Raw genomic sequence first — 14,692 nt, forward strand, 5'->3', positions numbered from 1 at the left:
GCCCTGTCCCACTCATCTCAGCACATCCTGTGCTCAGTGTATGGGCCACTTCCTCTCGTTCTGCAGCCATTGCAAGTATCATCATCATAATAAAGTGTTTTCTTTCCAGCTCCCATCCAAGATAGAGATGTCCATTTACTGCCCTGGGTAGCATCCTACCCATATGTAAATTTAACTTATTCCCTATAGGGTCTCTAATGTTTGTTATAGTTAGTGGCTAAAGGTACAGTCAATGGAGCTAGACTCTCTGGCGTTGAATCTTGGTTCTGCCACTTTTCTAGCTGTGGAACCTTGCACAGTAACCTATCTGTGCCTCATATTTCTCCTTAGTAAAGTAGAAATACTAATAGCAACTTTTTCATAGGTTTATTGTGAAGATTAAGTAAGCTAATATATAAAACCATTAAAACAATGCCTGGTGGGCACTGTACAAATGGTAGCTATTATAATAATGATTTTTGTTAGCCCTCACTTGATTGTCCCCTATGACAACTATGAAGTCTTCCTGTTTTTACCTTCGGGGTCTAGCATAGCCCCTAGGACTCATTAAACACTCAATAATTGATCAGAGAATGAACAAGTTCATTACAACAAGAACAACAGGCCGAGGCAGGGAGATCACCTGAAGTCAGGAGTTTGAGACCAGCCTGGCTAACACAGTGAAACCCCATTTCCACTAAAAATACAGAAAATCAGGCTGGCATGGCAATCCCAGCTACTTGGGAGGCTGAGGCAGGATAATTGCTTGAACCAGGAGGCGGAGGTTGCAGTGAGCCGAGATCGCCCCATTGCACTCCAGCTTGGGCAACAGGGGTGAAATGTCATCTTTAAAAAAAAAAAAAAAAAGAATAGAGGAACAGACCTTTGATTTCCCAAAGTGACAACATGTCTTTTTCATTGCTTCCCTTAGATCTGAAGGGAACTGTAAGGGTAAAAATACAAGTGGTCATAGTGTTTTAGTTGAGAGTTTTAATCTAATTATTCGGCGTGCACAGAGGGTTTCTATTCTGCCATCTCTCATAATTACATGAACATTTACTGATGTGCAGCATGGGGAAAATGCCAGCAAAACCAAGAACAAGATTGGCTAAATAATTTGTAGGATCCAGTGCAAAATGAAAATGCAGGATCCCTTGTTCAAAACATATTATCAATTTCAATATGATGAAAAAAAGATTGTTTAACCAACTTTGTGGGGCCATTCTGAGCTCAGGGATCAGTTGGACTGCACAGACCCCCAGCGCATGAAGCCAGCCCCACCAGAAATCCAACGCCCTATTCTCTATCACTCTGCAATGTGTTCTGAGGCGTAGATCTAGTTTATCTCGTTGCCAGCTTTAACACTCACTCCCAGATTGAGATGTTATAGGTCAGTAACATTCTTAGTATGCCTCTCCACCACCAACTCCCCAGGATGTAGCCTCCAGCATCCACTAGAAAGGCCAGTGGCCACTCTATTTACCTCAATGATCTAAGCGGCCCATTATCTGCCATACTCAAAATGCTCCTTCATTTATCAACTGTTTTTGGTGTACTAACCATGTTCCAAAAACTCTGCCTATGGTGATAAAAATAGAATATAGTCTCACTTTCTGGTTTGCTTCATTTTATAAAATGATTTCTGACTTGCCCTGGGAAACCTGTGGTGGCTAATATCTAACAAAAGAAGAGAAGACAGAGTGGGTCCTGCCTGTAATCCAAGCACTTTGCGCGCCCGAGGAAGCAGGATTGCTTTCTGTCAGAAGTTAAAGATCAACTTGGCCAACTTAGGGAGACCGCATCTCTACAAAAGCATCAAAAATACCCAGGTGTGGTGGTGTGTGCCTGTAGCCCCAGCTACCCAAGAGGCTGAGGTAGGAAGATCACTTGAGCCCATGGGCTCAAGGATTACAGTGGGTTACCATCTTGCCACTGCACTCCAGCCTGGATGATACAGTGAGACCCTGTCTCTAAAAAAAAGAAGAAAAAAACAATAACAACAAAAATGCACTGAATTCATGTATACGTTCATGGTGATATTAACCAATGGAAGGCCGAATCATAAGGAATGAGATCCCACACGGGCCATTGCAGGAGCTATTTAATGCTATGTAACTCCTTAAACAAATACAATTAGGCCTCTTCTTAGATTATCTGGTATTCAGACTTTTTGCCTCTTCCATAATCTCAAGTTAAATGCTTTAGAGAATATGTTAGCAAGAAATCTTATTTACAGAGATAGATGGTAAAACAAGGAAAAAAAGAAAATAATGAGAAGATATATTTGTCAGGGGAGGGAAATTGGGGTTGAATAAAGATTAAAATAGAAGGTAGGAAAGGAAAAATGAAGCTTCTGGCTGGAAAAGAAAAACCATTCTCAGTACTCCTGTTACACAAATGCATTGTTGGCGTCCTGCATTAAAATATAAATTCAGTGCAGAGGCCATAAGGCTGGCAGTAACATGCACGGGCAGAAAGCCAAGAGCCTCGGCTGTTGGCAGCCACTTGGCCTCGAGGGCCCCTGCGACAGAGTCCAGGTTATATCTGTCAGACTCTGAACCACTGAACAATGCTATTTCTTAGTTAAAGACTCTGATGTTGGCTTTGAAATTTACTTTATTTGGGGAGCAGTGTGCCATAAACAAATAGTGATTGCATAGCAGAAAGAAACAGAATTTACCATGTCTGGTGAAGAATGATAGCAGGTGTAGTATTACTCAAATAAATGCAGACGGTGGGAGATGAAGGCTCTCTCCGACAAATTGCATTGTTTCTTAAGGCTGTTTATGTTCTCAATGAATATTTATTGAATCCCTTGTGAGTGCTGTAGATGTAGCAGTGAGCAAGAGAAATGTTTTTCCGGGGCAGTCAGAGAGTAAAGCACATAAATGAACAATGTAATTTAATATGAAGATAAAAATGTAATGAAGAAAATAACGATGAAGATATTAAAGACTAACTGGAAGAAAAGGGTAGGGTTACCTTGATAGGTTGATCAGCAAAGGCTGTTTTGACAAAGTGGCACTTTTCCAAAACTTGAATTCTAAAACTTAGTCAGACATGAAAAGATGTAGAGGTTCATTAAAAGTACAAGGATCTGCATGTGCAAAGGTCCTGAGGTAGGATGGAGGCTGACTATTCCAGTAACCAAAAGAATATCAATAAAGCTAGAAAGTAGAGAGAAGGGAGAAATATACAGAAGGACACTGAAACGGCAGCCAAGAGTTACTATGTAGAGTCTTGTAGGTGATAGTAAGGAGTTCTACATTTACTTTTAGGGAATCCTTGAGGGCAATTAAGAAAAAAGGTGATATAATCTGATTTCAGAATTTAAAGCAAAGATCATACTGGCTGCTATGTGTAGAATAGATTCAGAAGCAGGAATGGGAATAGGAAGAAGTGTTATGAGGCTATTACAGTGGTTGGAGCAAGAAATGATGGAGGCTCTAGATTAGGGTGAGAGAAATGGAGAAGGAGAGACGGCGTGCATCAGGGAAGAAGGATCGGGTCTGCGGGTGTCCTGAGTGTCAAGCAATGCCTGTGCACATCCTCATGAGGGGAGTGTTGGCTTCTATAGATTCCCAATTAGTAAATACATCACTTATTTGAAGCCTACATCTTTAGTGGCCTATTACTAAGAACATAAAACTGAAAAAAACTACCTTCACACAAAGTCTATATGCATAAGTTCCCCTGGGTTACGCATGGTGAAGACTCTCATTTTGACTCCATTTTTGTCACAAACAAGTTTTTCTATTTGTTTGCATGTTTTAAGTGTGGGTGTTCTGTCTTCCAAACCATAACAGATCAGATTCAGGACTACAGAAGTGAGCACGTAGTGTTTCTAAAATCCTGGCAAAGTGAAATTCGAAAGAAGACACAACTGATATTCATACAAAAAAAAAAAAAAGATACACACAGATATTTTAAATAAACACTCAAAAATATTTTACTCTGAAATATGGTCACATAGACTACACTAGCCTTTGAAGGTATGGAGAGACATTTATCCGTGAGTGCTCATGTGCTCATGTAAGGGGTAACCTTCTATCTCAAAATATCTGGAACTACAGACACCTCTCCTGTGCGTTCCCTCAATGCCCCTTGCTTCCTTTCCTCAGGGCGCCTACTGTATTGTTATTTTCTCTTTCTGTATCTGCCTCCCCCACAAGATAGTGAACTCTTTTGAGGGCAGCTCTTTAATGTCTTTTTTATCTCAGTATCTCCAGGACCTACCCCAGGGCTCTGCACTGAGAAGACTTCCAACAAAAATGAGAAAAGAGCCCTAGAGCGTCAGCTGTTCATTTTTACTTCTGGAAGCAGCAGCCTGTAATCCAGCAGCTGTTGTATCAGTAGCCAAAGCATTCCCAGCTTTAAAGAGATTTGTATAGGTACACTTTAGGCTTAAAAAAAAAAACAGATGGATGGAAAGTTTTAAACCATTGCTTCTTGGCAGAGCAACTAAGGTGGGCTCAGGCAACAGGGCTGATATAATTATAGTTTTGGTTATGCCTGATGTGTTTTATTCTAATGTGCAGATTTTGTACTCTATACACATTTAGAGATTTAATTAAATGTTTTATTATGGGGAACACAGTGCCAAATATCAGCATCATTACCTTTTTGGTTTTTTTTTTTTTTTTTTTTTTTTTTTACAGAAGCAGCTATTTTCTCATTTTGTTTTTTGGAGATTTGAATACATACCAAACTTACATTTACAGTACTTAGTAATATTGACAAGGGCATCAACAAAAAAGCCCTATTTCTTGTTACTGAGGTTTTTGTTACAATGTAAGCTCTCTGAAGGCAAAGAGCAATTCTTTCCCAAAGTGCCAGATGGAGCGATTTATTGGGAGTAGGCAGTGACTGGGAGGGACAGGAAACAGCAGGCCAAATTGGGAAATCTGAGGCAGGGCCTCCAGGACACAGAGAACAGAGCTGAGAAAAGCAACAACTCGGAAAAGAATAACAATCAATCAGTCTCAATTGATAAAAGCACCACTTGCAATAGTCAAACTTCCCACCCAATGACAGTCTGAGGCCCCAGTAAATATTATACAAAGTTTTATGTTTCCTTCCCCTCTGCCCCCACAAGAATACCCTTTGCTAAATTGCTGAGGTGGCCAAAGAACTTCATAAAATAAATACAGAAAGAAAAAAAAAACTCAACTCATCTGTGGCCTTTCAGAGTCAACTAGAATACAAAGTCTTTTAAGTAGCCATTTTAGAAAACATTTTCTCTTTGGAATGCAAATTTACAGATATTTTCATTTTTATTGAAATGAAGTTCTTCTTTAAATGAATGACTTCCAAATATTTTAATAAAGCAGCAGGACCCCCTTTGCTCTGGAAGAAAGGAATCAAGGAAGGACAGAAGAAAAGTGAAGAAAAGGAAAGAAATCTTTCCACTGTAGGTGGTGTCTCCATGTACATATGTGTGAGGGATGAGGGTGCTGTCCAGATGGGTGTGTGTGGGAGTGTGGGTGTTTGCGCTGGTGGAAAGTCAGGGATAGGTCAAGAGAAGCACTGACAGGCTACTTGGCTGCCTAGCTTGGAGCAGCTCAGATGCCTCAGGATCTGCCTCCTTGTAAATTACTGTGGCAAAGCAACATATCAGTTCTTTTTAATGAAAGCTCACAAATGCAAACTGAGGCCTGGCCTGCTCATTGCCAGGAAAGATGGTGAGCTGAGGAAGATGATGTGTGGGAATTTAGCAGGGATAGAGAGTTAGAGGAAGTTACAGGCATTCTTCGTTTTAGAAATCCTCCACAGGGCATGCCTGTTCCCAGGAGGCCTAGGAGTCCAAATTAGGAAGCACGTAGATATTTTTAATAGTTTTAACCAGGGATCCCTCTTCCATTACTGGGAGTAGCTATATTTACTACTACTTGACAGGATTATATTCCTTGTCCTGGTGTCAACCTGTCCTTTTCTTACTTATCCTCCTTCTTTCACTTTCCGGTTAGCGGAACTCAGAAAGAAGATTCTAGAAGAGGAGCCCAGACCTTTTGGAGAAAAGAAAATGTGAGCATTTTTGTAAAAGGAAAAGGTAGATGTTTTTGTATACTTCTACTACTAGGAAATGATTATTTTTTAAATTGGAGTAACTACTCCAAAGATGTTTGTCTCAAAAAAAAAAAAAAGGAAGAAAAGGAAAGTGAAGACTTCCTCCTTCACTCCTTCATTCCTGCAATGGGGACCAGAAAATTAGAACCACTATCGAATAATCAGATTTTTCTACTCTTAAGAATTATAATTATAATTATAATGCTATGACCCCTGATCCTTTTATTAAGATTGTTTTTGTCATTGTAGAAATCTGATTATTGCAACATTTTACAGGTTTTCATGAAAATTATGGGCTATACTTAAATTGCTTTAGTGTTATTTCATACATACCAAATGAATAGAATTACAGTAAACAAAGAATTAGGTCTTAACTTTAAAATTATTTAAAAAATAACTTTATTCAATTCCCTAAAATGACAAATGAAACAGAACTGAAAAGCAATAATATTACAGCTTTAAATTGTTAGGATCCTCATTTTAACTTAAACCATGTTTGCATGTAAGCAACCATCTGGATAAAGTGTTTAAAATTCAAGAAATACTTTAAAAATACTGAATCATTTTGTTGACACAAAGTCAAGCACTTGGATATATAAAAGCATATGGATTAATGCATTGTATCCTATCTTGATAGAAAAATAATTAAAAAACAAATGAACTTCTTAGGAGGGCAGAGAAAATTCATTATCCGTAGGAGGGGTCATTGTGGTAAAGGCAGCTATCACATAAAATTTAAGTTTTGATTTGAGCAAAAGTTTCAGTGCTCCCAACAGTCATGTGACCTTGGCAACATATTTAACCCCAATAAGCGATAGTTTTTCAACATTTAAAATAAACATTATGATCGAAACATTTTGAGATCATTCTGGGGATCAGTCTGGAAAAGTGGCAGTGTCCTTAGTGTCCCTCAAGAATTTATGTTCAGCTGGAACCTTCAGATGTGACAGTTATATTGAATTGTGTTTCACCAAAATTCTATATGTTAAGTCCTAACCCAAGTACCTCAAAATGTGCCCTTATTTAGAAATGAGATCGTTATAGATGTAATTAGTTATGTTGAGGTCATTAGGTTGTGCCGTAATCCAATACAACTTGTATCCTTCTAAAATATTGATCATTTGAACACAGACATATACACAGGCAGAAGGCCATGTGAAGAGACACAGGGAGAAGACCGCCATCAATATGCCACAAAGAGAGGCCTGAAACTAATTCTTCCTTGCAGCCCTCAGAAAGAACCAACCCCGCCCATGTGCTGACATCAGACTTGCTAGTCTCCAGAAATGCAAAACAAAACAAAACAAAATTCTGTTGTTTAAGCCACCCAGTTTGTAGTGCTGTGTTACAGCAATCCAGCAAAGCAATACAATGACCTTATTTGGAAATAGGTTTTTGTAAACAGAATGAAGATGAGGTCACACTGGATTAGGGGCCAGCATGTGTTTGAGAAGACCACATGAAGACACGGGAATGTGGGGAGACGCACAGGAAAGAAAGCCATGTGACAACACAGCTGGAGACTGGAGTGATGCAACTATAAGCCAAGGAACAGCGAGGACTGTTAGCAACCTCCGGAAACTGGAAAAAAAGCAGGGAAGTGCTCCTGCAGAGACTCCAGAAAAAGCCAATCCTTCCCACTCCTTGATTTTAAATTTCTTGACTCCAGACTTGGAGATTGGAGAGGATAAATCTCTGCTGTTTTAAACCACACAGTTTGTGGTAATTCCTTACAGCAGCCTAGGCAACTTATACAGGAAGTGTTACATAAAGTACTCTGTCCAGTTATAAAAGGCTATATGAAGATTTATGATTAGAAGTTATGCTTCCACAACTAGTCCAGAGTTTAAGGGGCTCAAATCCAGAATAATTCTGTGTAATTGTTACTAGCAAATGTCTCTACTGGTATGACTCTTGAATCCTCCCATGTCATAAACTATGTTAGCATGTACTGCCAGAGGAGGAAGAAGAAGGGTATTCATAGGAGAAATATTAAAGACCAGAATATTAGCTACAAAATGTGTAATGGTAAGTAATATAGAACTCAATTTAAAACAATTGCATTCCGATTATTAAGCTCTTCAAATGCTATATATGTGAAAAGAATACATAAGGAAAGATATTACATATGGTAGAAGAAAGGATAGCAGTTTCTACCAAGAATTTATTTTGTAGCATAACTCTTTTTTCTGGTGGCATAAATCTTAAATGTTTTCAACTTCAACCACAGTTTTTATGAGGAAAAAAGTATTTATTCTTCAGAAAAATTGAATTGGACAACTATAATGGTCTTTTAATCATCTGCTTCAGGAGACTCTCTCTGCCTGTCAGTAAACAATGGAACAATTGATGTTGTTCTTTTAAAACTTTACAACGCTTTAGATCTACTTTATTTCAGAGTCCAACTTACACTGTTTAGCTTTTAGAAGACATAACCACATCCGTGCACAGTTACTAATTCAAATATGAAGTCAAATCTCTGGTTTAACGTAGTTTTACGTTCATCTTCAAACTCTAAGTGAACTAAACGTTATGAACGTTTCAGTGTGTGGTGATTTTTCTACTAGCAAATTGGCCACCAATTTCATCTTCTATTTGATTTTAAATCTCATATAAACATGATACTTATTGTTGCCTTTGTGCTGTTTTGTTGTTTTGTTTAGTTCCCCCGTTGTAAAATAGACTCTTCAAAGGAAATAGTTGGCCAACAACAAATTAGAGTCTTTGGGCAAGATAATTTAACTTCTTTGTTCCTCCATTTTTACGTCTGGAAAGTGAGGGTGAGAACCTCAAAAGGCTGTTGCAATATCAAATAAATTAATATGCCATGGCGTCTATATCATCAGAAGATCTCACTGATGTTAATTCTATCTTCATTTCCCTTAATAGTACACATCAAACAATTAAACTTGAAACAATCAGTTAAGAACAGAACCCCACTATCCTTCCACCCATGCACTCACACTCATGTACTGTGCAGAGCAACAGATTAATTTTTCTACCCATGTTCTTTTAATTCAAAATATCCAATCTCATCTTTCTCACCTCCTGAAGGATACTGTTCCAGCATTTCTACCATCTTTGGCCTATATTTAAAATTTTTCCTTTCCTGCTGTATAACAATATTACTTTATTTCTTCTGTCTTAACCTACAGTAACAAAACAAACAAAAAAAAAACACTATTTTCCTCACTCCTCATATTTTTCTGATCCTTTTTTAAAAAAGCAAAACTCTTTAAAATAATTATTTATGCTAAGCCACTGCAAATCTTCACCCATTCTTTCTTAGACACACTTCAGTGTGTAGACGCACTTAAGTGTATAAAACCTACATCACTCCACAAAAGTTCATTTGGGAGAGTTGATCACTATACCCACTTGGAGACATTTTCTTCTCTCAAATTCCAGGTCAAGAAAAAAATCTTGGTTTACCGACCATCTCCCACATAATTCTTTCTCAGTTTCCATTGGCCTCCTCTTCTTCCAGGCCTCATAATGTTGGAGTGTTCCTATAAATTAAACCTTGGTGTCTTGTTTCTTTTGTTATCTTCATTCACTTCCTTTTATTCTCTCTCAAGCTCATGACTTGAAATCTTTACCTTCATATTAGAATGACTGCCAAATTTATATCTCTACCTAGGTCTTTCTCTCTAACTTGATTCAAGATGTTGGTTCAGGAAACTGGCTTTTCGATGCCTATGCTTGAATGTCTAAGGGTCACCTCAAATTAAACATGTCTGAGACTAAACTTATTTTTGTACTCTGCTTCTCCCCAAACCCTTCTACATTCTTCCTTTCCATCTTAATTGATGGCACATCTATTCTTCCAGGTGTTCAGATCAAAAATCTAGAAACATTCTTTGACTTCTCTTTTTCTTTCACAGCCCACAGCAAATTGATCAAGGAATGTGATCTTCAAAATTCATGAAGAATCTATCACTTCTACGGTTACAACCCTGTTTGAGCCTGGACCATGCTCAAGTCTCACCTGGAGCCTCATCTTACTCTCCCCATTTCTCCATACTCTCCTACAGCCTACTCTCACCACATCAGCCAGAGTGACTTTTTCAAATTATCAAGTCAGGTTATTCTGAATCTCATTGTTTCTCTTTTCCCCCTTTCCAGATAAGCTATATTCCTAATTGATCCTTTAAGATCTTGACCTTTTAAGTATCTAGATACTCCCCTTATCTCTTTCAACTGTTTGCTCAAATGAGGTAATCCTCATTTTATTTTCAACTATTTTCACTCTCCACACCAGCACTCCTGGTCTTCCATACTCTGTTTCAATTTCTCACCTTCTCATACTTTTTAAATTTAGATTTTATTGTATTCATCACTAACAAACTACTGTCTCAACACACTAGGTTGTAAGCTTCACAAGAGCAGGCAAGGTTTTTGTCTTCTTTTATTTACTCTGTGCCTAGAGCAATAGTCAGCACAGAGTATGGATTCAATAAATATTTGTCATGTGAATAAGTAAATGAGTGAAAAATGTATAAGCAAGATGGAGGAACATTCCGGAATAGAATCCCCTTTTAAAATCTTAAATACCTTGACAGTACTAGGAGTCACTGTTATACATTTTTAATAAGGAAGAAATCAGTCCCTATGTTAAACGGACAACCAAACAAACCAAACATTTGTGGAAAAGGCTCTTGAAATAATTCAATATTATCTCAGGTAAAGGCTATGAACCAGAGCATGGAAAACACTTGAAAATCACAAACAAAATGCTCAAAGAGTAAATGATTGTGCCAGAGCCATCTATAAAGATGTTAATCTTCTGCACAATACAAATTGGGGTAAATAAGAAAGCAAGTTGGTGTCTCATAAGGGCAGAAATAAAAGTTAATTCTATATCCATCTTAGAAGAGCTATGCAAATAATAGTAAAAGTGCTGGAGAAATACAAGACTATACAACTCTAGAGAATCCACGAACCAGACAATGTATTTGCAAATCTTCTCTGGGTCCCTTGTTACTCCTTCTCATGTTTACTGCCTCATATTTGGCCACTGTCTTGTTTATTAGCAACTCTCTCAGGAGAGCAACCTAAAGAAACAGAGGGAAACTGAAGCAAGTTAAAGCAACTTCTTGATTGCAGCCAGGAAGGCTATGTGGGGATCTTAGTCTGCACAGTAAGAAGCATGTGGTATTATTAGCTTGGTGCAAAAGTAACTGAGGTTTAAAGTATTCACTTAATAACTGAATATATTTTTGGAAATTGGCTGCTAACATTGGCTTGATTCAATTCAATTAAGGTGAGCATTAAGTCTATCTAAAATATGGTCAACAGATAGAATAAAAAGAACTTAGATATGTGAATGTGTAAAAGAAAGGAGGAAAAAAAGAGAGGAGAAGGATGGATAGATAGCACCTTCTGCTATGGAAATCATCACAGAAGGTAATTTAACATAATGGAAATCCATCTAACGTAAATAAGAATTAAGGCCAAACCTGCCTCGGCCACTAACTAGCAGTCAGTGGTAAGGTTGGAACACCTAACTTTTCAGAATCTACCTTCTTACTTATAAAATAGAGATAAAAAATTAAAATTAAAAAACAGAGATAGTAATATACTTTTCTCACAATGTTGTTATGATTATTAAATATATAAATTATGCAAAACACCTTATATATAAAAGCAGGTGTCTGTCCTCCACAACCAAATTCCATATTTTATCACATGTTATCTGCTTGTTTGTTCAAGTGTTGATAATCATCTCATGTTCAGCATTCATTCTTCTTTTCCATTTTGCAAGGATAAAACTCTGAAGAAATATCTAGAGGGTAATTAACATATGGCTAAAACTATCATGGGAAATATTAAAAAACAGATTAAAAAGTACAACTGGGACTTGTTTTAAAACAAGAGGCAGCCTACTGATAAAAATGAGCTTTTTTCTTAAATTGGAGGAAAATATTATAAACGCCCTATTTAAAAAGTATAGCACATCTCTTGGAGGAGGGATAAGATTTCCTTCCTTTATACACACCAAAGGATTTCCTTCCTTTTATACAAACCAAAGAAAATGCTTTGCTCTTTGTAAAGTTGTTTGATTATAAGTTCAATGGGAGGAGGGTTCTTTGTTTCATTTATTACTAACTCCCTTGAATAGTATGTGGCTTGTAATTGGCAATTAGGAAATAGTTTTGCATGAATACAGTATGCACAGATTATAGAGTACTTGGCTTAGGGATGGGGGTCCATCTGCCTCTGCAGATGATCCATACACACATAAAAGAAATAAACAATAACAAGACAGGGTTTTAATGGCATCCAGATAAAAGGCAAAGCAGCTATTCTCACAGTTCCTGAGCCATCATTTATAAACTCCTGGCAAAGCAACTATTCTCACAGTACCTAAACCATCATTTATATACTCCTATACTCCTGGCATTCTACTGAAAATCTCACAGTCTATATGCAGTATATATTGTGTATATATAGATATATATACCCACACACACACAGAGATAAAGTGACTAATAATTTCTTGACTCCCAAAAATATAATATCTTGAAATAACCAAAATAGCCCCTTCATGGTAGAAAAGAAGAAAACAAAACAGTTGAAAGTTTTGAAAAAGGTTTCTACTCCTCTACTTAAAAGCTAAAGTCTAAACTTTAGTTTTTGTTTATTTTAAAAATGCTATTTATACATATAAATTACATTAAAAATTTTTGTTATTTAGACTTCAGGATAATGGACAAACATCTAATAAATGAGCAGAATGTATTAATAAGCACAATAGATTTAAACTGCCAACCATACAGGGTCAAGTAGGCATCAATAGCTGTCCTCCTTCTAATTATTAATTAGTTCAGAGTTTGTGAAGGTAATAACATTGCCTACAAATCTCCTTGCCAACTCCCTTGTTAAAGCAAATGGAACCAACAATACAAAGAACAATGAAAAAGAATTTTCTGATAAATCTTTTATCCTCTGAAGTTGTATGAGAAGAAAGGTCACTTTCTCACTCACTAGCTTACCTTTTGATGCGCTCATGTTTTTCTTCATCACACATATTTTTATGTATTATGCTCTATTTATGCATTCTTCAATAGCATCTTTATTTATGACTTTGTGAATCAACATCTTTGTGATAGGAGGCGAAAGTCACTTAGTTAATTACACATGCTTGATAAGCTGCCTAATAATAACTACTGCAGTATTGTACATTAGTTAAAGGTATGTAAATTACTGCAGTTATTTTCATTTGCAGAAAAAAGAGACCTTTTTTTAGTTGTTTAAAACACCCTTGTTGCCTCCATATCTGTCCTCTTAAGTATACTGTGCTTTTAACCCAAATTATAGCATCAATAAAGAATGACGTTTAAATCCCACTCTATCAGCATTACCCAAGAAATAAGAACAAAGACAAAACAAACTAAAACCCCCCACAACTTAATGCAAATACTTCTGAATTGCAGTTATGAATTTTGTTATTTATAAAGTATCTTCCATATAAATGTAATCCCAGTAAAACAGAACAGTTTAGACAGTCCCTGTCCCACAAGGATGCTACTATAAGGAAATCTGACTTGGTCCAGCCAGGAGATTTAGACGTGCATAGTGGGAGAGAATGTGCAACATTAAAATATTAATATGACATCTGTATGAAGATTGGAAATTCTACAAAGGTATGAATAAGGTCAAAATAATGCTTGGATGATTTACTGCCATAGAAAATCACACTCTCCTATGAGTGATTTACTGAATGTTATATAAAAATGGAGTGTGGACAAGCTACATTCAGATGCAAGCTTGCAGCTGTCAGTGTCTACATTTGCTCAATCTGGCTAGAGGATGATTTGAAGGTTGATTTAATTGTAGCTTCTGAATCATGCACTTCTCTATGTTTTAAATTGTTTAACGTAAATATAAAAATGTTAAAGTAATTTTAAGACTGTAAATATTTAGTATCAAATCTGCAAAATCTCATTCTCCTCTGGAAAAGTGACTGAAAATGAAAAGACAGAGAAAAACACTATTACCTTAATAATAATTGCTCAGTAATTATGTAAAATTTACCCTTATGATGAGAAAGTCCAGAAAGTATTCAGAAGGAGTGCTAAGAATAAACAAAAAACCCCCACTAGATTTGTGGTTGAAGTGATCAAATTTTAAGAAGAACACAAATATATATCTGTAGGAAAGAGTTCAGAGATCAAAGTTACAAGTTAGTAAGACAGCACTGCTTGGGTTCCTTGCAGGTATCATAATAGCCTTAGTATATATTCCACTACACACAAACTCTAAGCAGAGATTCAACTCTTGCCAATCCTACCAGCACCAGAACACAAGGCACAACCAATGAGCTTTGCCAATGTCATCTACTCAGCTAGAGCTCTCCTTAATCACCTTTCCATTCCTTGACAGCCTTCATCAGATTCCAAGTATCACCTAACCATTTACTTCCCAGCATCAGCAAATCACCCTGGAGAGTTCTTTGTTCTTCCTCTGCAAGTTTTGTCCCCCATTTTTAATTTCCACTTTTATACATACCTCCTTTTCTACATATTTTCTTGCCGGGCTTTCTGGCACATTCCTTGGATATTCTTTTTACTGAAAAATGAATAGAAGACTAGAAAATAACATGGCGCTCCATCACAGACCGCCGAACATGCAACACTACTATCTA

At 37.0% G+C, this 14,692-nt stretch overlaps 1 protein-coding gene across 8 annotated transcripts in view; it reads right to left on the reverse strand.

Moving 5' to 3' along the window:
- The window catches only part of NLGN1 (neuroligin 1), an 873,763-nt gene that overhangs the window by 662,396 nt on the left and 196,675 nt on the right, over window positions 1-14,692 (reverse strand). For 6 of the 8 annotated variants that reach the window (XM_032258255.1, XM_032258256.1, XM_032258254.1 and 3 more), the window contains exon 3: window positions 14,557-14,616. The exons of the other annotated variants lie outside the window; for them this stretch is intronic. In XM_032258255.1, coding sequence (XP_032114146.1) covers window positions 14,557-14,616 — 60 coding nt within the window. The remainder of the gene's footprint in view (window positions 1-14,556; window positions 14,617-14,692) is intronic. 8 annotated transcript variants of the gene reach the window in all.

The sequence above is a fragment of the Sapajus apella genome, unplaced genomic scaffold (genome assembly GCF_009761245.1).
Source record: "Sapajus apella isolate SASKATOON/1434 unplaced genomic scaffold, GSC_monkey_1.0 scaffold101, whole genome shotgun sequence".
Taxonomy (NCBI): domain Eukaryota; kingdom Metazoa; phylum Chordata; class Mammalia; order Primates; family Cebidae; genus Sapajus; species Sapajus apella.